This window comes from Struthio camelus, chromosome 2, assembly GCF_040807025.1.
Source record: "Struthio camelus isolate bStrCam1 chromosome 2, bStrCam1.hap1, whole genome shotgun sequence".
NCBI lineage: Eukaryota > Metazoa > Chordata > Aves > Struthioniformes > Struthionidae > Struthio > Struthio camelus.
The window spans coordinates 173,069,216-173,091,265 of NC_090943.1; the positions used below are offsets into that span (position 1 = coordinate 173,069,216).

Sequence of the window (22,050 nt, forward strand, 5' to 3'; positions counted from 1 at the left end):
CTTGGGGACAGGACGGCCACCCGATGCTCTCCTGCCGGGGCCGGCCCGGGGCTGTTGTCCCGGGAGGAGCAGAGCCCATCTGCGCAGGGTGAGGCTCCGGGGGCCCTCGCCCGCCCCCATTAGCGTGCAATCAGCCCCACGGCAGCCCGGCCTCCTCCGCCCCCTATAAAACCCGCGCGGACCCGAACGGGAGCAGGCGGACGGGAGCATGGCGACGTGCCCGCGGGGCCCCTCCGGCGAGGAGCCCCCTGGCCCCGGGGAGCCCGGCCAGGGCCAGGCGCCCGGCAAGCGCCCCGGCCAGCGGCAGCGGTGCTACCGCCGGCACCCCAAGGCGCCCTACAGCTTCGTGGCCATGATCGCCCTCGTCATCCAGGCCTCCCCCGAGAAGCGGCTCACGCTGCGGCAGGTGAGCGGCGCTATGGGGCGCTGGCCCCACGGCGGCCCCAGGGTGCTGAGTGGGGGATGCCAGCCCCACGGCAGCCCCACGACGGCCCCAGGGTGCTGAGTGGGGGGATGCCAGCCCCACGGCGGCCCCACGACGGCCCCAGGGTGCTGAGTGGGGGATGCCAGCCCCACGGCAGCCCCACGACGGCCCCAGGGTGCTGAGTGGGGGTTGCCAGCCCCATGGCGGCCCCACAATGGCCCCAGGGTGCTGAGTGGGGGGATGCCAGCCCCACGGCGGCCCCACGGCGGCCCCAGAGTGCTGAGCGGGGGGGACGCTGGCCCCATGGCGGCCCCACGGCAGCCCCAGGGTGCTGAGCAGCGGGGTGCCAGCCCCACAGTGGCCCCACGGCGGCCCCAGGGTGCTGAGTGGGGGTATGCCAGCCCCACGGTGGCCCCAGGGTGCTGAGCAGCAGGACGCTGGCCCCACGGCGGCCCCACGGTGCTGCAGGGTCAGGCCCTGCCGTGTCCCCGCAGATCCACGAGCGGGTGGCCGCCACCTTCCCCAGTTTCGCCCCCGGCTACAGCGGCTGGAAGGACTCGATCCGGCACAGCCTCTCGGCCAGCGCCTGCTTCCGCAAGGTGGGCTCGGCGGGGGGGCTCCGTGGGGGGCTCTGTGGGGGCTCGGCAGGGGGCTCGGCTGGGGGGCTCGGCTGGGGGCTCGGCCGGGGCTTGGCAGGGAGCATGGTGCGGCACATAGTGGGGGGCATAGCAGGAGCACGGTGGGGGGCTGGGGGCAGGTGGCAGCCGGGGTGGGGAGGGTGGCGGGGGGGGAGTCCAGTGGGGCAGGAGGCCCCGTGCGAGGGTTTGCAGCAGTGGGCGGGGGGGGGAACAGGAGCTTTGGGGCAGGGATTGGGGCGCAGCGGGGTTAGGGGAGTTCGGAGCAGGACAGGGGATGCAGTGAGGCTGCTAGGGGGACTTGTTGGGGGGCTGGGGCAGGAGCAAGGGGGACATAGGGGGTTGCAGGGGGTATTTGGGGCAGGAGGGTTGGGGATGCAATGGGGTGCAAGGAAGGGTTTGGGGCAAGAGTGGGGGGGGTTGCAAGGGTATTTGGGGCAGGAGCAGGGGGGATTGCAGGGGTATTTGGGACAGGAGGGCCAGGGATGCAACGGAGCTCTGAGGGGGGTGTGCTGGGGGGTTGGGGATGCAGGGGGTTGGGGCAGGAGCAGGGGGCTGCAGGGGTATTTGGGGCAGGAGGGCATGGGGTGCAAGGGGGCAGCGAGGGGGCTGCGAGGGGGGTGTGCAGGGGATTGGGGATGCAAGGGGGCTGCGAGGGGGCTGCGAGGGGGTGTGCAGGGGATTGGGGATGCAAGGGGGCTGCGAGGGGGCTGCGAGGGGGTGTGCAGGGGATTGGGGATGCAAGGGGGCTGCGAAGGGGGCTGCAGGGGGGTGCGCAGGGGGGTTGGGGATGCAGGGGGTTGGGGCAGGAGCAGGGGGCTGCAGGGGGTTTTGGGGCAGGAGAGCATGGGGGCAGCGAGGGGGCATCGAGGGGGCTGCGAGGGGGGTGTGCAGGGGATTGGGGACGCAAGGGGGCCGTGCAGCAGGTTTGGGGCAGGAGCAGGGGGGTCGGGGGCTGCAGCGAGGGCAGGGGACGCGGGTGGCGCGCGGGACCCCGCGGGGGCGGGCGCCGGGGCTGAGCGGGGGGGCTCCTTGCCCTGCAGCTGCTGAAGGACCCGGCCAAGCCGCGGGCCAAGGGCAACCAGTGGGTGCTGGACGCCAGCCGGCTGCGCCCCGGGGAGCTGCGGCGGCAGAACACGGCCGTGGCCCGCCGCGACGCCTCCTTCGCCCGCGACCTCAGCCCCTACGTGCTGCACGGCCTCCGCTACCAGCCCCGGGGGGGCCGGCCGGAGCCCCCCCCGTCCCGCTTCTCCAGCTCCTTCTGCATCGAGGCACTGCTCGGGGACGCGCCGCGGGGCGAGCCCGCTGCGGGGGTCCCCGCCTGCCCCCCCAGCACCCAGCTCCCGGCCCCTCCCGGCTTCCTCCCCTGGGGGTGGGACGTGGGGGGCCCCTGCCTGCCCCCCAGCCCCCACTGAGCCCTGGAACCGCAGGCAGCCCCCTTGCTGGCCTCGCATCCCCGGGTTGCCTGCGGTTCTCCCCGCCCCCCCCCCGCTTCCCCCCAACCCCCTGTCTCGGGGGCACCTGGCTGCCCACTGCCTGTGCCAGCCCCCTCGCCCACTGCAGCCCCCCCCCCCGGGCTGGCCCCGGCTCCCGGACCCCTCGCCCACTGCAGCCCCCCCAGACTGGCCCCGGCTCCTGGCCCCCTCGCCTGCTGCAGCCCCCCCGGGACCGGACCCCTCACCCACTGCAGCCCCCCCAGACCGCCCCCGGCTCCCAGCCCCCTCACCTGCTGCAGCCCCCCCGGGACCGGACCCCTCACCCACTGCAGCCCCCCCAGACCGGCCCCGGCTCCCAGCCCCCTCGCCTGCTGCAGCCCCCCCAGGACCGGACCCCTCGCCCACTGCAGCCCCCCCAGACCGGCCCCGGCTCCCAGCCCCCTCGCCTGCTGCAGCCCCCCCAGGACCGGACCCCTCACCCACTGCAGCCCCCCCAGACTGGCCCCGGCTCCCAGCCCCCTCGCCTGCTGCAGCCCCCCCAGGACCGGACCCCTCGCCCACTGCAGCCCCCCCAGACCGGCCCCGGCTCCTGGTTCCCTCGCCTGCTGCAGCCCCCCCAGGACCGGACCCCTCGCCCACTGCAGCCCCCCCAGACTGGCCCCGGCTGCTGGTTCCCTCGCCTGCTGCAGCCCCCCCAGACCGGCCCCGGCTCCCAGCCCCCTCGCCTGCTGCAGCCCCCCCGGGACCAGACCCCTCGCCCACTGCAGCCCCCCCAGACCGGCCCCGGCTCCCGGCCCCCTCGCCTGCTGCAGCCCCCCCAGGACCGGACCCCTCGCCCACTGCAGCCCCCCCAGACCGGCCCCGGCTCCCAGCCCTCTCGCCTGCTGCAGCCCCCCCCGGGCCGGCCCCAGCTCCCGGCCCCCTCGCCCACTGCAGCTCCCTCGGTGCCGTCGGGGGGGGGGCTGCCGTGTGGCCGAGCCGGGCCCCCCCCCCCCCCCCGGCCGCCGGCAGCGCCTCGGTGGGCTGGGACCCTCCCCACCTCGCTGCCGGCGCCAGCAATAAAGGCGCCTGCGCGCAGCGCCGAGCTCCGGACGTTTATTTCTCCCGCGGTGCTATAAAAAATCACGGCTGCCGTCGGGGCTGGAGCCCCCACACGGGGGGGGGGTCCCGGTGGGGCGGGGTCCCCGCGCAGCCGGAGGCGGCTCGGGGGGGGGCGGCCTGTGCAACCTGGGGGGAGGACAGGGCCCGGGTGCAGCTGGGGGGGGTGGTCCTTGGAGGGGGGGAGACCCTGTGCAGCCGGAGGGGGTCCGAGGGGGGGGGGGTCCAGGGACTTGTGCAGCCTGGGGGTGGGGGTCCCTGGAGGGAGAGGGCCCTGCGCAGCCGGGGGGGTGGGGGTCTCGGGGGGGGTGGTCGGGGCCTGGGTGCAGTCGGGGGAGGGAGCCGGGGGGGGGGGGATCCAAGGCCCCCACACAGCCACAGGTCGGAGGTCCCGTGGGGGGGGGCCTGTGCAGCCGGGGGGCAGGGGGCCAAGGGTAGCCAGAAGACGGGGGTCTCCGGAGGGGGTGGCCCCGAGAGGGGTCCCCGCGCAGCCGGAGGGGGGTCCCGGGGGGGGGGTGTCTCCACGCAACCAGTGGGGGAGTGTCCTGGGGGGGGGTGTCCCCCGCGCAGCCAGGGGTCCCGGTGGGAGGTCCCCGCGCAGCTGGGGGTGGTCCCGGGGAGGGTCCCCACGCAGCCGGGGGGAGTCCCCGTAGGGGGGGCCCCCGCGCAGCTGGGGGCGGTCCCAGGAGGTGGGGAGTCCCGGGGGGGGTGTCCTTGTGCAGCCGGGGGGGGCCTCGGGGGGGGGTCCCGGAGGGGTCCCCGCGGGAGGTCCCCGCGCAGCCGGGGGGGTCCCGGGGGGGATCCCGGAGGGGTCCCGGGGGGAGGTCCCCGCGCAGCCGGGGGGGTCCCGGGGGGGGTCCCGGAGGGGTCCCGGCGGGAGGTCCCTGCGCAGCCGGGGGGGTCCCGGGGGGGGGTCCCGGAGGGGTCCCGGCGGGAGGTCCCCGCGCAGCCGGGGGGGCCCCGGGGGGGGTCCCGGCGGGAGGTCCCTGCGCAGCCGGGGGGGTCCCGGGGGAGATCCCGGAGGGGTCCCGGGGGGAGGTCCCCGCGCAGCCGGGGGGGTCCCGGGGGGGGTCCCGGAGGGGTCCCGGCGGGAGGTCCCTGCGCAGCCGGGGGGGTCCCGGGGGGGGTCCCGGAGGGGTCCCGGCGGGAGGTCCCCGCGCAGCCGGGGGGGTCCCGGGGGGGGTCCCGGCGGGAGGTCCCTGCGCAGCCGGGGGGGTCCCGGGGGGGATCCCGGAGGGGTCCCGGGGGGAGGTCCCCGCGCAGCCGGGGGGGTCCCGGGGGGGGTCCCGGAGGGGTCCCGGCGGGAGGTCCCTGCGCAGCCGGGGGGGTCCCGGGGGGGGTCCCGGAGGGGTCCCGGCGGGAGGTCCCCGCGCAGCCGGGGGGGTCCCGGGGGGGGTCCCGCGCAGCCGGGGGTCGTCGGGGCGCGATCACGGCGCTGCCGGCCCCACGGCGAGCCGCAGGACCACGGGCAAGTGGTCGGAGCAGGCGGCCAGCTGGGTGACCACGGACACCGCCTCCACCTCCTGCGGCGGGCGGCCGCTCAGGGCAGGGGCCGGCCGTCGGGGGGGGTCCCCGCCGCCCCCCTCCCCGCCGGAGGGGGGTCGGTCCTCCCCGCAGCCCCCCAGCCCGGCCCGGGGCCACCCTGCTCCCCGCCGTCGGGGCTCCCTGCCGCCCCCCAGCCCACTCCGGGTCCCCCCCGTTCCCCGCCGTCGAGGCTTCCCGCCGCCCCCGGCCCGGGTCCCCCCCGCTCCCCGCCGTCGAGGCTTCCCGCCGCCCCCACTCCGGGTCCCCCCCGCTCCCCACCGTCGGGGCTCCCCGCCGCCCCCGGCCCGGGTCCCCCCCGCTCCCCGCCGTCGGGGCTCCCCACCGCCCCACTCCGGGTCCTCCCCGCTCCCCATCGTCGGGGGGCTCCCCCCAGCCCAGCCCGGGTCGCCCCCGCTCCCCGCCGTCGGGGGGCTCCCCACCGCCCCCACTCCGGGTCCCCCCCGTTCCCCGCCGTCGAGGCTCCCCGCTGCCCCCACTCCGGGTCCCCCCCGCTCCCCGCTGTCGGGGGGCTCCCCGCCGCCCCCACTCCGGGTCCCCCCCGTTCCCTGCCGTCGAGGCTCCCCACCGTCCCCACTCCGGGTCCCCCCCGCTCCCTGCCGTCGGGGGGCTCCCCGCCGCCCCCACTCCGGGTCCTCCCCGTTCCCCGCCGTCGAGGCTCTCCACCGTCCCCACTCCGGGTCCCCCCCGCTCCCCGCCGTCGAGGCTCCCCGCCGCCCCCACTCCGGGTCACCCCCCGCTCCCCGCCGTCGGGGCTCCCCGCCGCCCTCCAGCCCACTCCGGGTCCCCCCCACTCCCCGCCGTCGGGGGGCTCCCCGCCACCCCCACTCCGGGTCCCCCCCGCTCCCCGCCGTCGGGGCTCCCCGCCGCCCCCACTCCGGGTCCCCCCCACTCCCCGCTGTCGAGGGGCTTCCCGCCGCCCCCACTCCGGGTCCCCCCCGCTCCCCGCTGTCGGGGGGCTCCCCGCCGCCCCCACTCCGGGTCCCCCCCGCTCCCCGCCGTCGGGGCTCCCCGCCGCCCCCACTCCGGGTCCCCCCCACTCCCCGCCGTCGGGGGGCTCCCCGCCACCCCCACTCCGGGTCCTCCCCGCTCCCCGCTGTCGGGGGGCTCCCCGCCACCCCCACTCCGGGTCCCCCCCGCTCCCCGCTGTCGGGGCTCCCTGCTGCCCCCACTCCGGGTCCTCCCCGCTCCCCGCCGTCGGGGGGCTCCCCCCAGCCCAGCCCGGGTCCCCCCCGCTCCCCGCCGTCGGGGGGCTCCCCACCGCCCCCACTCCGGGTCCCCCCCGCTCCCCGCCGTCGGGGGGCTCCCCGCCGCCCCCACTCCGGGTCCCCCCCGCTCCCCGCCGTCGAGGCTCCCCGCCACCCCCACTCCGGGTCCCCCCCGCTCCCCGCCGTCGGGGCTCCCCGCCGCCCCCGGCCCGGGTCCCCCCCCACTCCCCGCCGTCGGGGGGCTCCCCGCCGCCCCCACTCCGGGTCACCCCCCGCTCCCCGCCGTCGGGGCTCCCCGCCGCCCTCCAGCCCACTCCGGGTCCCCCCCACTCCCCGCTGTCGAGGGGCTTCCCGCCGCCCCCACTCCGGGTCCCCCCCGCTCCCCGCTGTCGGGGGGCTCCCCACCGCCCCCACTCCGGGTCCTCCCCGCTCCCCGCTGTCGGGGCTCCCTGCTGCCCCCACTCCGGGTCCTCCCCGCTCCCCGCCGTCGGGGGGCTCCCCCCAGCCCAGCCCGGGTCCCCCCCGCTCCCCGCCGTCGGGGGGCTCCCTGTGGCCTGCGCAGGCGCCCGGCGCTGACCGTGTGCAGGGCCGGGGGGCCCCGGTGCTCCCGGTAGAGGATGTAGTCCACGCGGCGACCCCGCCACGGGCCCCGCGCCGTCGGGTCCGGCCGCCCGTCGGCCAGGATGGGGCCGGCCAGGTAGGTGCGGCGCCCCTCCGCCTGCGCCAGGGTGCTGCCGGGGGGCAGTGGGGGTCACGGCCGGGGGGGGGCCCTCGGCCCCGCCGTGGGACGGCCGCCCCCCGCCCCCCCCCGTCCCAGCTCTCACCACTTCAGCCGCTGCGGGCTGGACACCGGCTCCTCGTAGAGCTGCAGGTAGTTCAGCAGGGTGCCTGCGGGCGGGGGGCACGGGGGGACGGGATGGGGCGAGATGGGGTGGGATGGGATGGGATGGGGCGGGATGAGATGGGGTGGGATGGGGTGGGATGGGACGGGGCGAGATGGGGTGGGATAGGATGGGATGGGGCAGGATGAGATGGGGTGGGATGGGGTGGGATGGGGCGAGATGGGACGGGGCGAGATGGGGTGGGGCAGGATGGGATGGGATGGGGCACGATAGAGCGAGGTGGGATGGGTTGAGATAGGGCAGGATGGGACGGGGCAAGATGGGGTGAGGTGGAGCAGGATGGGATGAGATGGGGGCGGGATGGGATGGGGCAGGATGGAGCAGGATGGGGCGGGGCGGGATAGGATGGGATGGGACAGGGCGGGATGGGACAGGGTGGGACAGGGTGGGATGGGGCGGGATGGGACCAGGTAGGATGGGACAGGATGGGACAGGGCAGGATGGGACCAGGTGGGATGGGGCGGGATGGGACCAGGTGGGATGGGATGGGGCAGGATGGGATCAGGTGGGATGGGGCGGGATGGGACAGGATGGGGCAGGATGGGGCAGGATGGGACAGGGCAGGATGGGACGAGGTGGGATGGGACGGGATTGGACAGGGCAGGATGGGGCAGGATGGGACAGGGCAGGATGGGACAGGGCAGGATGGGACAGGATGGGACGGGGCAGGATGGGACGGGGCAGGATGGGGCAGGATGGGACGGGGCAGGATGGGACGGGGCAGGATGGGGCAGGATTGGACAGGGGAGGATGGGAAGGGGCAGGATGGGGCAGGATGGGAGAGGGCAGGATGGGACGGGGCAGGATGCGATGGGACGGGGCGAGAGGGGCGGTGAGCAGCGCTGGCTCTGCCCCACACCACGGCTGCGGGGGCCCCGGGGGGGCAGCAGCCCGCAGCTGCCGGGGCGAGGAGGGCAGGGGGCCGGGCAGGCCGTACCGAGGGCCCAGGGCCGGTCGCAGCCGGGCCCGGCGCGGCACGGGTCCCGGAACAGCTCGAAGATGCGGTGCGTCTGGTTCGGCTCATCGCCTGCCGGGCACCACGGCTCGCGCCAGCCCCACGCCCTGCCCCACGGCTCGCGCCAGCCCCCAGGCCCCCTGCCCCACGGCTCGTGCCAGCCCCCAGACCCCTGGGAGCATGCCCTCTGCAGACTCCTGCCCCAAGGCTTGCGCCAGCCCCCAGACCCCTGCCCCACGGCTCGCGCCAGCCCCATGCCCTGCCCCACAGCTCGTGCCAGCCCCCAGACCCCTGGGAGCATGCCCTCTGCAGACCCCTGCCCCATGGCTCACACCAGCCCCCCACCCTGCCCCATGGCTCGCGCCAGCTCCCAGACCCCTGGGAGTGTGCCCTCTGCAGACCCCTGCCCCACGGCTCGTGTCTGTCTGCACCCTGCCCCATGGCTTGTGCCAGCCCCCAGACTCCCTGCCCCACAGCTCGCACCAGCCCCCCCACCCCGCCCCATGGCTCACGCCTGCCCTGCACCCTGCCCCATGGCTCGTTCCAGCCCCCCACCCTGCACCACGGCTCACGCCAGCTCCCCCATTCTGCCCCACGGCTCTCGTCAGCCCCTAAACCCCCTGCCCCATGGCTTCTGCCATCGCCCATGCCCTGTCCCATGGCTCGTGCCAGCCCCCCACCCTGCCCCATGGCTCGCACCCTTCCCCAGACAGCTGGTAGCGCCCCCCCTGCGGACCCCCGCCCCTGCCCACGTGCCCCCTGCAGACCCCCACCCCGCGGCTCCCGCCGTCCCCAGAGCTGCCCCCGGGCTCTGCCCCGTGGCATGTGCCCCCCCCACGCCCCGGCCCCACCTCGGGAGCAGTTGTCGAAGTTGAGGTCGCCGCAGTAGACGTCGAAGGCCACGACATCGCCGCGCTCCGCGTGCGCCTCCTGGAAGAGCTGCAGCCAGCGCAGCCCCAGGGAGAGCTGCGCGTTGCGCACCTCGGCGTCGGCTGCGGGGGCAGGCGGCGTCAGCCCCCGCCTCCCCCGGCGCCCCGGCCGCCCCGCGCCCCGCCGGGCCCCACTCACGTGCCGGCGCCTGCAGGTGGGTGCAGCTGAGGTAGCCCACGATCCTGCAGCCCTGCGCGGAGCCCAGCAGCACCTGCCGGGAGGCGGCGCCGTCAGCGGCCGAGCGCGCCGGCGGGGAGAGCCCAGGCGTCCGGCTGGAGAGCGCCTCGGCCCCGCACCTGCGCGCAGAGCAGCCCCTTGGCGGAGAGGGCGTCCTCCCGGGCGCCGTTGGGGTAGCAGTGGTACTGCACGGCCAGCACCGGGTAGCGGCTGGCCAGGAAGAGCCCGCTGTTGAACGCCTTGAAGCCGCCGCAGCAGCCCTGCAGCCCGTAGGCGCCCACGTCGTAGACGATGTGCTCGAAGGAGCGGCCCAGCTGCCGGCGCAGGCGGGCGGCCGCATCCAGGTCGAACACCTCCTGCAGGCAGAGGAAGTCCACGTCCGCCGGGAAGCGCTCCTCGATGTTCCCGCGCTCCTCGGCGTTCCCGCGCTCCTCGGCGTTCCCACACTCCTCGGCGTTCCCGCGCTCCTCGGCGTTCCCACACTCCTCGGCGTTCCCGCGCTCCTCGGCGTTCCCACGCTCCTCGGCGTTCCCGCGCTCCTCGGCGTTCCCGCGCTCCTCGGCGTTCCCACGCCTGACGTTCCCGCGCTCCTCACCGCCGCTGTGCCCCGTGCCGCCGCTGGCATCGTCCTCGGGCATCTCCACGACCACGCTGTCCTGGGGCCAGGGCTCGCCGCTGGGCCACAGCGGGGTGCAGAGGGTCACCCCGTAGCTGCTCACTGCCCTGTGCCGGGGTGGCATCAGGCTGGCGCGGGCGCTGGCGGGGCCCGGGGGCGCCGGGGCGAGCTTGTGGGCCATGGCAGTGGCGCGCTGCGGCGTGTGGCCCAGGTTGCTGAACTTGGCCAGCCCGCTGGGCAGCAGGCAGAGGTTGGCGCTGACAAAGGTGAAGGTCCGGCGCTGCTGCAAGGCCCAGGTCTCGGCGGGCGCCGGGCGCACCGTGTGCTGGTAGGCGAAGGGCCGCCGCGCCGCCTGCACGGGCAGCCACAGCAGCAGCCCCAGGGCGGCCACGGGCAGCGAGAGCAGCAGCAGCCCCGTGCCCGCCAGCCCGGCCAGCACCCGCCAGGTGTAGGTACAGCAGCACCGGCCCCGGCGGTGCCTTTTCCTCTCCGCCGTGGTCTCCTGCAGGTCAAGGACCTGGTTGGCAGCCCAGAAGCTGGGGAAGAGCAGCCCCTGGGCCAGGCAGTTCAGGGCGGCCAGGGCCCTGCTGGAGAACGGGGACTCCCGCAGCAGCATGGGGGGCCGGGGCTGGGGTGCGGAGCCCGGCTGGGGGGCCGGGGCGCCCGGCAGGGCCCCAAGGAGAAGGGCTGGTTCCTCCTGCTCCTTCCTGGAGGCTCCAGGGCAGACAGTGGGGCCTGCAGGAGAGAGACACCACGGTCAAGGCATGGCCAGGATCGGCCCCCCCTGCTGCACGGGGCACAACTGGGGCCAGACCCCCCGCTTTGCACTGGGCCTGGCCAGAACTGGGCTCCCCCACTTTGCACTGGGCATGGCTGAGACCAGACCCCCCCTCTTTGCACCAGGCACGGCCTGGACCGGTCCTCCCCTTTGCACCAGGCATGGCTGGGACTGGGACCCCCCTCGGCACCAGCATAGCTGGGACTAGACCCTCCCCCCGCTTTGCACCAGGCATGGCCAGGACCAGTGCTCCTCTTTGCACTGGGGAAGGCTGGGACTGGGATCCCCTGCTGCACCGAGCACGGCTGCAACCGGACCCCCCCCCAACCTTTGCCCCGGGCACGGCTGGGGCCAGACCCCCCCACTTTGCACTGGGCTCGGCCAGAACCGACCTCCCCGGCTTTGCACCGGGCACGGCCAGGACCGGACCGCACTTTGCACCGGGGCGCAGCCGGGACCGCCCCCCCCCCGCCCCGCTGCACCGGGCCCGGCCAGCACCGGGACCCCCCCCCGCTGCACCGGGCCCGGCCAGCACCGGCCTCCCCGGCTTTGCACCGGGCCCGGCCCGAGCCGCCCCCCCGCGGCTGCAGCAGAGCCGCCACCGTGGGAACTTCCCGCCCCCCCCGGGCCCGCCCCTTCCCGCCCCGCCCGCCGCCGCCCCCCGGGGCCCCGCACCGGCGGGCGCCGCGCCCTGCCCGCGGCCCCCGGACGCCTGGGTCCCCTGGCCGGAGCGGGGGGCGGGGGGGGGGCCGCGGGCAGGATCTGCCGGCCCGGACGCCTGGGTCCCCCGGACGCCTGGGTCCCCTGGCCGGAGCGGGGGGCGGGGGGGGGCCGCGGGCAGGATCTGCCGGCCCGGACGCCTGGGTCCCCCGGACGCCTGGGTCCGCCGCCGGCCGGGGCCCGGCCGAGAGGAGCGGGGGGGGGGGCAGCCGGCCCGGTCGGGGGGTCCCCGGTCCTGCCGTGCTGCCCGCTGCGCCCGGGGCAGGCAGAGCCGGAGCCCGCGGCGTCCCCGGGAGCGGCACCGAGAGGGGTGGCCTGAGCCCCCGGCCCCTTGCGTGCCCCCCTCCCCGGCTCCGGTGCTGGGGCGGCCGGCACGCCGCGGCGGGTCCGGGGGTCCGGGGGTCCGCGGGCTGCTCCGGCACGCTGCAGGCTGGGCAGCCGCGGGCCGCGTCCTGCGCCGGCTGCGTCACCCTTGCAGGGCGTCGGGCGGCGCGTGGGGAGGGCGAGGGGCGCGTGGGGATGGCAGGGGGCACACGAGGCCGGCGGGGGGCACGTGGGGCCGGCGAGGGGCACGCAGGGATGACGGGGGGGGGCATGTGGGGATGGTGGGGGGTGCGCAGGGATGGTGGGGGGCGCGTGGGGAGGGCGAGGGGTGCGCGGGGCCGGCGGGGGGCACGTGGGGCCGGTGAGGGGCATGCAGGGATGGCGGGGGGGGCATGCGGGGATGGTGGGGGGTGCGCAGGGATGGCGGGGGGCGCGTGGGGACAGCGAGGGGTGCGCGGGGCCAGCGGGGGGCATGTGGGGACGGCGAGGGGCGCGCGGGGATGGCAGGGAGCGTGCGGGGATGACGGGGGCGTGCAGGGACAGCGGGGAGCATGCGGGGACGGCAGGCGGGACGTGGGGCCGGCGGGTGGCGCGGGGCCTTGCTCCCCCCGAGGAGCCCGCCCGCTCCCTCGGCCTCGAAGCTCCGCGCCGGCCCCTCGGCCGCGGCGCCCCGCTCACCTTCCCGCGCGCCCCGGGGCGGCCCGGCCCCGCGGGCTCCCTGCGGCACGGCGTGGGGCGGCACGGCGCGGGGCGGCGTGGGGCGGCGGGCCCCAGCGTGGGGCGGCGGGCCGAGCGGGAAGGGCTCGGCGGCGTCCCGCGGCTCAGGAAGGAAGTCGCGGCGCGGCCGAGCTCCGCGCGCCCTGCCGGCCCCGCTCCGGCTCGCCCCGACGGCGTCAGTTCGCCTCGCCGGGAGCGCGGCGCTGCTGGCGGGACCCGGCTCCTTCCGCGCGCTGCTGCCGGGGGCCGCTGGGCCCAGGGCGCCGGCGGGACGGGCACGGGCACGGGGATGGGGACGGTGCCAGCGCTGCCCCTGGGCGAGATCCTGCAGCGCCGCAGCCCTGCTCACCTGGCACGGTGACCTCTGAGTCACTTCCGTCACCAACCGGGCTGGCACGTCGGGCCGGTGCCTGCAGGGGCCCCGTGGGGACGGGTCCATGCCTCTGCCTGTGCCTCTGCCCGTGCCTCTGCCCGTGCCTGTCCCCGTGCCCGCTCCTGCCCCTGTTCCTGTCCCCGTGCCCGTGCCTGCCCCTGTCCCTTGTGCCCCGCTCCGGCCGGCGCTGCTCTTGCTCCCTGCACGCAGTGGGGAGAACGCGCCGAAAATGCACCAACAACCCCGACCCGGTGCCGGCAGCGGGTGGTGGGCGTTGCTCCAGGCTGCTGGCAGAGGGCAACGTGCATTGCCCCACGGCACGGGCAGCGGGCACTGCCCCACGGCATAGGCAGTGTGCATTGCCCCACGGCGCAGCTAGCAGGCAATGAGCCCCACGGCACTGGCAGTGAGCAATGGGCAGTGGCCCATGGCATGGGCAATGGGCAGCAGGCACTGCCCCACGGCGCAGGCAGAAGGCAATAAGCGTTGCCCCACAGCAATGGGGGGAAGTGAGCAAGGGGCAGAGCCCCACAGCGCCCGCCCTCGGCCCGCACTCACCCGGGCGCCCGGTGGCGCTGGGAGCCATGAGCCCGGCCCGGCCCGCTGCCTCTCGGCCGCCGCCGCCACCGTCGGCCGCTCCGCGCGGGCTTCGGCCCCGCGGCAGGGCGCAAACATCCGCCCGCTGCCCACGCGGGCCGGGCCGGCCCGAGACGCGGCCTCCCCCGGGTGCCGCCCGGCGCGGCGCATTCCTGCCGCGGCCGCCGCGCGCCCATACCGGCTCTGCACCTTGCCCGGCCGGTGAACACCCGGCGCCGGGCTGGCAGCGCTGTAACCCCTTGCCTGCCGCCTGCCGCCGCGACAGCTGGCTGCGGCACCAGCCCCCAGAGCCGGGACACCCCGCTCCCCCTTCCCAACTGACTACTTTTCCTTCCTGGAGAGAAACAAGGATTTGGGAGCAAACCCCTGCGCCGGCGGGCACCAGCGTCCGCCCTCCCACCTGCGTCGCCTTTGCAAAATCCCACCCCCAGGAGCAGCCTTGCTGGCAGCGGTTGCACAAGCGCCGCCGTCCTCAATCGGCTCCCGGGGCGTTCGGGGCAACGGCGCCTTTCTGGCAAGCGGCTCGGTTTTCCCCTCGGTGTGGGAAATGCCCCCGTGAGCCCGGGGCAGCGCGGCCCCCTCGGCCGTGCCGCGGCGCCTGTCCGGCCGGGACATCCGCTTGGGAAACCCTGGCACCGGCCGCCGGCCACGATGCCCGCCGGGACGGAGCACATCTGCAGGACCTGAGCCCACGGTGGCGTGCTGCGTGCTGCTTCCCCCTTGCCCCTGTGCCCACCCTGGGCAGCGCCCCACGGTCCCACTGCAGCCCGCACCCTCCTGTGCCCCCCCTGGGCCTGCACCCTCCTGCGCCTGCCGTGGGCAGCACCCTGCCGTCCCGCTCCAGCCCGCACCCTCCTGCGCCCCCCCGGGCCTGCACCCTCCTGCGCCCACCCTGGGCAGCACCCTGCCGTCCTGCTCCAGCCTGCACCCTCCTGCGCCCACCCTGGGCAGCGCCCCGCGGTCCTGCTCCAGCCCGCACCCTCCTGCGCCCACCCTGGGCCTGCACCCTCCTGCACCCGCCGTGGGCAGCGCCCCACCATCCCGCTCCAGCCCGCACCCTCCTGCGCCCACCGTGGGCCTGCACCCTCCTGCGCCCACCCTGGGCAGCGCCCCGCGGTCCTGCTCCAGCCTGCACCCTCCTGCGCCCACCGTGGGCCTGCACCCTCCTGCGCCCACCGTGGGCAGCGCCCCGCGGTCCCGCTCCAGCCCGCACCCTCCTGCGCCCACCGTGGGCAGCGCCCTGGGGCCCTGGGCCAGCCTGAACCTGCCGAGCCGAAATGGGCCTGCAAGGTGTTCAGAGGGAGCTCTAGCGGCAGGACGTGGTAAGCGGGGTGCCTCCTGCCCCTTGCTCCGCTCCCTTCTCCCGTGCTCCTGCCAAGCTGTCTCCTGCCCGGCTCCTCACCTGCAGCAAGAGCTGCCTCTCCCGCTCTCAGCCCTCTCTTACACCTTGGATTAACTTCCTCTGCTCAAAACCGAAAGGAAAAGTGCTCCGATTTCCACTGCAGCATCAACACCTCCGCCCCAGCGCTGCCTCCTCCAGTGCTGCATTGTTGCCTGCCCCCCAGCATGTGCTTGCACTGCTGCACCGGTGTCTGCACCCAGCACTGCTCCTTGCACCCCAGCATGGCCACCCGCACCCCAGCACTGCTGCCTCCAGTGCTGCATCGCCACCTGCACTTCAGCACAGTTGCTTGCACCCCAGCATCGCCACCTGCACCCCAGCATTGCTGTCTGCACCCCAGCATTTCCACCTGCACCCCAGCATTGCTTCCTCCAGCTTGGCATTGCCATCTGCACCCCAGCATTGCTTCCTCCAGCCTGACATTGCTGTCTGCACCCCAACATTGTTGTCTGCACCCTGGCATTGCTTCCTCCAGGCAGGCATTGCTGTCTGCACCCCAGCATTGCCACCTGCACCCCAGCATTGCTTCCTCCAGCTTGGCATTGCCATCTGCACCCCAGCATTGCTTCCTCCAGCCTGACATTGCTGTCTGCACCCCAGCATTGCTGTCTGCACCCCGGCATTGCCACCTGCGTTGCTGCCTCCATCCTGGCATTGCTGCCTGCACCCCGGTGTTGCCACCTGCACCCCGGCACCGCAGCCGCTGCAGCTGCATTGCCACCTGCACCCCGGTGTTGCCACCTGCACCCCGGCACCGCAGCCGCTGCAGCTGCATTGCCACCTGCACCCTGGCGTTGCCGCCTGCATCCCGGCATTGCCGCCTGCGCCCCGGTGTCACCGCCTACCCGCCGGCATCGCCGCTTCCATCCCGCGAGCGCAGGAGGCGGACGGGGGACTTGGCAACGGACGAGGCGGCCAGGAGCCTGCGCTCCCCGCTTTGCCCCTGCGGGCGCTCCTGCACAGCGGCCAATTTGCCAGCTCCGCTGGAGCCGTTTCGGCCTGATGCACCCGAATAAAAGCCATGACCGAGGTGTGTCCCGGCAGGCAACAGCCTTGCGGCGCGGCGCGGCGCCACGGGCTGGGGGCCGCGGTGCTGCGGGGCCGGACTGGCGCCGCGGTGAGGGGCAGCCCGGCCGCGCTGGCACCGCTCGGCGCAAGCGGGGTCCTGCGGGGCGGCCGAGCGACTCCGAGACGGGGCTTCGGCTGCGCTTTATTGGGCCGGTGGCGGCCGCTCACCAGATGAACATGGGCTTGCCGTCCTCCTGCGCCAGCTCCTGCAGGCACTCGAGCAGCAGCAGCATGTCGGGCTGCAGGGCGGGCGGCACCGTCTCCAGCACCACCCTGCGGAGGAAGCCCGGGTTGTTGTAGGAGTGGGCGTCGGGGCCGCTCAGCTCCGGCCGCTCCCGCAGGATCCCGTAGGTGTTGACGACGGACTCGGTGAAGGACGGGTGCACCTCGGGGCTGTAGCCCAGGGCCTTCAGGCGCTGCATGAGGGTGACGTAGCGCCGGGTGGTGGCGGCGCAGTAGCGCTCGTCGAAGCCCGCCTGCGAGTTGTTGAAGACGGACTGGAAAGGTGGGGGGGGGGACAGGGTCAGCCCTGCGCCGGGAGGGCGACGCCGCGTCCCCGCCTGCGCCGCCGCCGGCCTCGGCGCCCGCGGGTGCGAGCCGCCCCCCAGCAGCCTACCATCATGATCTTCTCGGGGATGTTGCTGACGGTGAAGCCGTAGAGCCGGACGCGGTCGGGGAAGACGCTGGAGAGGATCCGGCGGTCCAGCTGGAAGGCGATCTCGCCCACGATGCGCTCCCACATCTGCTGCTTGGGGTCTGCAAACGGGGAGCCGCTGGGCCACGCGGGGCCGCCCCGAGCCGGCGGCTGCTCGCCCTCCCCGAGGCCGGACGCCCCCTGCCCCGCTGCCCGCTCGGCCTCGGCGCCCCGGAGCCTCCAGCCGCTCCTCCGGCCGGGGCCGCGTCTGCCCCGTCCTGCCCGGCCGCACCGCGCCGGGGACAGGTCCCCTCCCTGCCCGCCTCGCTGCTCCCCCAGCACCAGGAGCGCGCTCGGGGGCAGCAGCAGGTCCCAGCACAGGAGCAGAGACGCCTGCATGCAGGTTTGGAGGGGGCGGAGATGCCAGCGTGCTGGTTTTGCAGGGCAGAGAAGCTAGCATGGTGGTTTTTCAGGGGCAGAGATGCCTTCGTGCAGGTTTTGCAGGGCAGAGAAGCCAGCGTGCTGGTTTTTCAGGGGGAGCAATGCCAGCGTGCTGGTTTTTCAGGGGGAGCAATGCCAGCATGCAGGTTTTGCAGGGCAGAGAAGCCAGCGTGCTGGTTTTTCAGGGGGAGCAATGCCAGCGTGCTGGTTTTGCAGGGCAGAGAAGCCAGCGTGCTGGTTTTTCAGGGGGAGCAATGCCAGCATGCAGGTTTTGCAGGGCGATGCCAGCGTGCAGGTTTGGCAGGGGCAGAGATGCCTGCATGCTGGTTTTCCCTTGTGCACAGGCTAACGCCGCCACAGGGTTGCCGGGGCGGGCTGCTGGTCCCGCTGCTTTCCCATACGGTGCGCAGGCACACCGCAGCTCCGAGCCGGCGCCCTGCGCCTGAGACCTACTTGCTCCAGGCCCTGTTTCTCGTTTGCAGGGCTCATTTGCAGAGCGGGGGGCTGCAGGAGCACGGCCCTCCGCAGAGGCTGTGCAGCCTCGCGGTGCTTTGCGCTGCGCACAGTGCCAGGCTGCAGCCCCGGGCAGAGCCCGCAGGGACCGGGCTGGGGGGCCGGCCAGGCCCCAGGCTCACCCAGCTGCACGGCTGGCGGGATTTGCTCCCCGGGCGAGGGAGGATTGCAAGGGATTAGGAGGCGTTTAATCTGCCAGCCGGCGTGAGGAGGAGGTGCTGCTCCTCGGGGGCGCAGGAAAGCCCCAGCGCCGTGGGAAGCGCCAGGGCTCATTGGCGCGTCTAAGGCAGGGCCCCGTCTGCAGCGGCGGGGTGAGATGCAGAGCATCATCCCTGGCCGGGCTCCCGCTGCATGGCCGGCTGGGGCGCCCGCGCTCTCACCTCGGTGGCTGCCGGGCCGCGGGCTCTCCCGCACGGACACGGGCCGGTCGGTGGCTCTGGCTATCTTCCGCGGATGCTCCTTGGGCCGGACGTCGGGCGAGCGCTGGGCCGGCGGCGGCGGCTGCTCCGGCGTCCTCGGCTCCGGCGGCTCCGGCAGCCCCTGGGCCGGCGGCAGCGGGATGGGGGACAGCGGGGCTGGCGACAGGGTCAGGGGGGACTGCGGGAGCGGCGGCTGCTCCGGCGGCGGCTGCTCCGGGGCCGGGGAGGCAGGGAAGGAGAGGCGGGCGCCGGAGGCCTGCAGCTCGGCCAGGCGGCTGCGCTCCAGCGCCTGCAGGTCGAGGGGCAGCGGCTGCTCGGCGGGCAGCGGGGCGTCCGGGGGCTGGCCGCCGGCGCCGAACCGGTCGATGGGGCACGACAGCCGCTGCGGGTGGTAGTTCTCCTGGCCGGGGCTGGCTTGGACGTTTCCTGCGAAGGCTGCAAGGACACCGGCGGCCGGCTCGGTTCCCTGCCCTGCGACGGGCTGCAGCCGGCAATTCCCAGGGCGGCCCCCCTCCCCGCCGCCCCGGCGCGCCAGCCCCGCTCACTTCTGCGCCGGGAGAAGGGGAAGAACACGCCGCTGCTGACGTCCGAGTCCGACGTGGACAGCGACGTGGAGGCCCAGGGGTCCGGCGGCGGCCCCTCGTGCAGCGGGGTCGCCGTGGCTAGCGGCCTGAAGGAGATGCTCTGGTCCGTCAGGCCCGAATCCCATTCGATGTTGTTGGCTGCAGCAGGAGCAGAGGGTTCGTCCCGTTGGCGCAGCCCTCGCACCCGCCGGCGCTGGCACCCGCCGTCCCCTGGGCGGTGCCGAGGGCGGGAGGGCGCTGGGGCTCTGCACGGCCCCCGGCTCTGGGCAGGAGCCCTTGGCTGGTGCTGAGAAGGGCACAGGGACGGGGACGGGGACATGGGATGGGATGGGAATGGGGATGGGAGTGGGAATGGGGATGGGATGGGGACGGGGACGGGGATGGGGATGGGGATGGGGATGGGGATGGGGATGGGAATGGGGAAGGGGATGGGGATGGGGATGGGGATGGGGATGGGATGGGATGGGGATGGGATGGGATGGGGAAGGGGATGGGGATGGGGATGGGGAAGGGGATGGGGATGGGGACGGGGATGGGGATGGGGATGGGGAAGGGGATGGGGATGGGAATGGGGATGGGGACGGGGATGGGGATGGGGATGGGATGGGGATGGGGAAGGGGATGGGGATGGGGACGGGGATGGGGATGGGGATGGGGATGGGATGGGGATGGGGATGGGGATGGGGACGGGGATGGGGATGGGGATGGGGATGGGGATGGGGATGGGGACGGGGATGGGGATGGGGATGGGGATGGGGATGGTGATGGAGATGTGGACGGGGATAGGGATGAGGATGGGGATGGGGAAGGGGATGGAGACGGGCATGGGGATGAGGATGGGGATGGGGCTGAGCGTGGGGCTGGGCACAAGCATGGAGCTGGGGATGGAGATGGGGATGGGGATGGGAATGGGGATGGGGCTGAGAAGGGAGCTGGGGATGGGAATGGGGATGGGGACGGGGGAGGGAATGGAGATGGGGAAGGGGATGGAGACAGGTCTGGGTCAGGAATGGGGATGGAGATGGGGACGGGGAAGGGGATGGGGACAGGGATAAAGAATAAGGATGGAGACGAGGACGGGAAGAGGGACAGGGCTGAGTCAGGGACGGGGCCGGCGGGGGGCTGGCGACGGGGAGGTCCGGGCGCCGCGCGCCCCCGACCTAAGCTGAAGAAGCGGCTGCTGTCGGAGCGCGGCGTGGGTATGAAGACGGGCAGCAGGTTGGGCATGGCGTCCGGCCGGCCGCGGACGGCGTCGCGCAGCCGCTGGTTCTCCCTGATGAGCTCCACCGCCCGCTTGAGCTCCTCGTTCTCGGCCAGCAGCGCCTGGATCTCGCGCCGCAGCTGGTCGTAGCAGGTGAAGACGGCCAGCCCCGTGCCGGAGGAGGGCACGCGGGGCAGCCCCTCCATGGCCGCCCCGGGGCCGCGGCGGCGCTCAGCGGCCCACGGGCTGCCCGGGGCCGCCGGCGGGCTGGGGGCGGCCGGCGGCGCTGGGTGCGGGGAGGGGGGGGAGACGCCCGCCCCGGCATTGTGATGCGAGGCCGGCGGGCGGCGCGGAGGCACCGGCAGCCCCCCGCCCGGCGCTGGCGGGCGCCATGGCCCGCTGCTGCTGCGCGCGGCACCCGCACGGCTGCTGCGAGGACGGTACGGCATCGCTCCCGCGGGCCGCGTGGGCGAGGGGTGGGGTGAGGGTCATCCGGGGCCGGGGTCAGCAAAGGCAAGTGCAGGGTGCTGCACCTCGGCAGGAATAATCCCATGCACCAGGACAGGCTGGGGGCTGACCTGCTGGAGAGCAGCTCTGCCGAGAAGGACCTGGGAGTCCTGGGGGACAACAAGTTGACCATGAGCCAGCAATGTGTCCTTGTGGCCAAGAAGGCCAATGGTCTCCTGGGGTGCATTAGGAAGAGTGTTGCCAGCAGGTGCAGGGAGGTGATCCTCGGCCTCTCCTCAGCCCTGGGGAGACCTCCCCTGCAGTACTGTGTCCACTTCTGGGCTCCCCACGACAAGGGAGACTTGGAGCTCCTGCAGCGAGTCCAGCAAAGGGCTATGAAGATGAGGAAGGGACTGGAGCATCTCTCCTATGAGGAAAGGCTGAGAGAGCTGGGCCTGTTCAGGCTGGAGAAGAGAAGGCTCAGGGGGGATCTGATCCATGTGTACAAGTATCTGAAGGGAGGGTGTCGAGAGCACGGGGCCAGCCTCTTCTCCGTGGTGCCCAGCGATAGGATGAGAGTCAACAGGCACAAACTGAAACACAGCCAGTTCCATCTGAACGTGAGGAAAAGCTTCTTGACTGTGAGGGTGCCTGAGCACTGGCACAGGTTGCCCAGAGAGGTGGTGGAGTCTCCTTCCCTGCAGATATTCAAAACCCTCCTGGACGCGATCCTGGGCAATGTGCTCTAGAGGACCCTGCTGGAGCAGGGAGGTTGGACTAGATGATCTCCAGAGGTCCCTTCCAACCACCTCAACCCTTCTGTGATTCTGTCAGGGTTGGGTCAAGGTCTGGGTCAAGGTCAGGATCAGGATCAGGGTTGGGTCAGGATCAGGGATGGGTCAAGGTCAAGGTCAAGATCAGGGTCAGAGTCAGGGTCAGGGTCAGGGTCAGGGTCACTGCTGGGGTTCGGTCACATGCCGTCCTGGTGCTCCCGCGCTCCCATCACAGCAGGGCGGGGTGCAGCGTGGTGCCCTTGTGCCGGGGGACCACGCCGGGGTTCGCGCCGGGGGCCACCGCTCCACGCACCACCTTTCTGCCCGGCAGGGTTCCCGCGGCGGGCCGGCAGCCCCGTCGGCCGGCGCTGGTCCCGGGCGCGCGGGCCGGCGTGCTGCTGCAGCCGGTGCTGGGGCAGCGTGGCGGCCGAGCCGGACCGGCCCCGGGCCTGGCCGGGTCCCTGCTGCTGCCGGGAGCCGCCGGAGCCGGAGCCGGAGCCGTGGCCGTGGCCGGGCCGCGGCGCTGCCTCGGCGGAGAGCCCGGACAGCGCCGGCTTCTCCACGGCCATCTCGTCGCTGAGCGCCGGCAGCCTGGGGGCCGGGGCCGGGCCGGGCGCGGGGGACCCGGCGGAGGCGGCAGCCGACTCCCCGCCGGGCTCCGGCCGGCTCAGCCCGGCCCCGCTGCAGCCGGCGCCGGCCATCGACCGCTCCTCGGCCGCCAGCGGCGCCGCGGCCCGGCTGCTGGAGGATTTCCTGAGCCGGCGGGCGCCGCGGGGCGAGCCGGCCACCCCGGAGCATGCCGCCGGCCCCGGGGACGCCGGCCGGCCGGGCCGCCCCGCCGCCGCCTCCGCCTCGCTGCAGCGCCTGCGCCGGCACGACCGCCGCTTCCAGCTGGCCAAGGCGCGCTTCCAGGGCGGCGGCGAGGCCGAGGGCTGCCGGGGGGCCCACGCCGGCCCCCCGCGCCGGCACGGCCAGCCCGGGCGGGCGGCGCAGCCCGAGGGCGGCCAGCGCCGCAGATGCCGCTGCCACGGCCCCGTCTGGCCGGCCGGCTGCTGCACCGCGCCGGAGGCACCGGGCTGCACCGGCCCCCGGGACCGCGGCGCCCTCGGCCGCGACGGCGGCCGCCGGCCCTGCGG

At 75.2% G+C, this 22,050-nt stretch overlaps 3 protein-coding genes across 7 annotated transcripts; 1 reads left to right on the plus strand and 2 right to left on the minus strand.

Annotated features, from left to right (window-relative positions):
- The first annotated feature begins 208 nt into the window (after positions 1–208).
- On the plus strand, positions 209–2,474 carry LOC138066148 (forkhead box protein H1-like). Its single transcript, XM_068933775.1, has 3 exons — positions 209–406; positions 826–1,023; positions 2,103–2,474. The coding sequence occupies exons 1-3, from the start codon at positions 209–211 to the stop codon at positions 2,472–2,474; spliced, it is 768 nt and encodes a 255-aa protein (XP_068789876.1).
- Positions 2,475–3,582: 1,108 nt separating this feature from the next.
- LOC138066129 (sphingomyelin phosphodiesterase 5-like) lies at positions 3,583–15,029 on the minus strand. Of its 5 annotated transcripts, XM_068933633.1 has the most exons (9): positions 13,394–13,539; positions 9,427–10,658; positions 9,269–9,341; positions 9,052–9,192; positions 8,183–8,272; positions 7,168–7,231; positions 6,921–7,074; positions 4,991–5,116; positions 3,583–3,678 (listed from the first exon to the last, which is right to left on the minus strand). In XM_068933633.1, the coding sequence occupies exons 1-8, from the start codon at positions 13,419–13,421 to the stop codon at positions 5,021–5,023; spliced, it is 1,878 nt and encodes a 625-aa protein (XP_068789734.1). In that variant the 5' UTR covers positions 13,422–13,539; the 3' UTR covers positions 3,583–3,678; positions 4,991–5,020. The 5 variants fall into 5 exon arrangements, with proteins under 5 accessions (XP_068789734.1, XP_068789733.1, XP_068789736.1 ...); XM_068933632.1 differs by lacking the exon at positions 3,583–3,678 and having other exon boundaries at positions 4,895–5,116; XM_068933635.1 differs by lacking the exons at positions 3,583–3,678; positions 13,394–13,539 and adding an exon at positions 14,835–15,029 and having other exon boundaries at positions 4,898–5,116.
- Positions 15,030–16,066: 1,037 nt separating this feature from the next.
- On the minus strand, positions 16,067–16,696 carry SPATC1 (spermatogenesis and centriole associated 1). The gene is made up of 2 exons (XM_068933852.1): positions 16,519–16,696; positions 16,067–16,399 (listed from the first exon to the last, which is right to left on the minus strand). Exons 1-2 carry the CDS (start codon positions 16,642–16,644, stop codon positions 16,067–16,069), a joined length of 459 nt encoding a protein of 152 aa, XP_068789953.1. The 5' UTR covers positions 16,645–16,696.
- Positions 16,697–22,050: the final 5,354 nt, after the last annotated feature.